This window comes from Sphaeroforma arctica (assembly GCF_001186125.1).
Source record: "Sphaeroforma arctica JP610 unplaced genomic scaffold supercont1.9799, whole genome shotgun sequence".
NCBI classification, from domain to species: Eukaryota; class Ichthyosporea; order Ichthyophonida; genus Sphaeroforma; species Sphaeroforma arctica.
The window spans coordinates 1-1025 of record NW_014030759.1 but is presented as its reverse complement, the minus strand read 5'-3'; the positions used below and the strand labels follow the sequence as shown (position 1 = coordinate 1025).

At 41.3% G+C, this 1025-nt stretch overlaps 1 protein-coding gene across 1 annotated transcript; it reads right to left on the bottom strand.

Moving 5' to 3' along the window:
* Positions 1-262: 262 nt before the first annotated feature.
* Positions 263-435, bottom strand: SARC_17119 (hypothetical protein; the record flags this gene model as incomplete). Its single annotated transcript, XM_014288784.1, has 1 exon — positions 263-435. A coding segment is annotated over one exon (173 nt), but the record flags the coding sequence as incomplete, so codon positions are not given.
* Between the last annotated feature and the right edge of the window lie 590 nt (positions 436-1025).

The window sequence follows — 1025 nt, the reverse complement described above, 5'->3', positions numbered from 1 at the left end:
GTATGTATGTATTTATATATTTATGTATATATATATATAAATATATAAATATATATATAGTGATTTTTGTTCATATATACCTTTTGTTGGCTATGTATACACATATACAACAACTGAATGTCCAAGTTATGAATCTTGCACATCCTTACCAACACCACCCAACCACCCTCTTCTACTTCACACCCCCATTCGCACCCATATTCTCACACCTCCACACACACGCACAAACCACTACACCAGCGCCATACTCTCTCACACTCACCTTGTCATCGTCTCCCCTGCCAATGGCTGTTACAACCACCTTTGCCGTGAGACCTGCATAGCGCGAGAGTGCCTTCCCCAACTCTCTTGGGCGTGTCAAAACACTCTGTTCCGCACTGAGCGACCCAAACCCTTCGGCTGTACTGTCGACTATGTACTTGGTATAGGTCACCCCTGCACACAGACAGGTGGTCAAAGAAGTGTGTGCATGAGATATGTGGGAACACCCAATCGACGGACTATGTACTTGATATAGGTCACCCCTGCACACAGACAGGAGGCCAAAGGAGTGTGTGCATGAGATATGTGGGAACAACTAATCGACTGACTATGTACTTAGTATAGGTCAACCCTTCAATGCACACACGCACAAACACTTAATAAACACACGCACAAATACTTAATAAACACACGCACAAACACTCAATAAACACACGCACAAACACTCAATAAACATACTCACAACCACTCAACACACACACTCACAAACACTCAACACACACTCACAAACACTCAATACGCACACTCACAAACACTCAATACACACACTCACTTGCAACCCTACACAGACACTCATTTAGTACAAAAGAAAGTAACAAACTCACAACCTCCACACACACACATTCACTCAATAAATTCGTGTTTTTACTGTAGTGAACTTCATACACATACACACGCAACCATTATATGGAAATATCAAACACATAAGTACATACACATACACATATACATACACATACACACATACACAAGCATATATATAT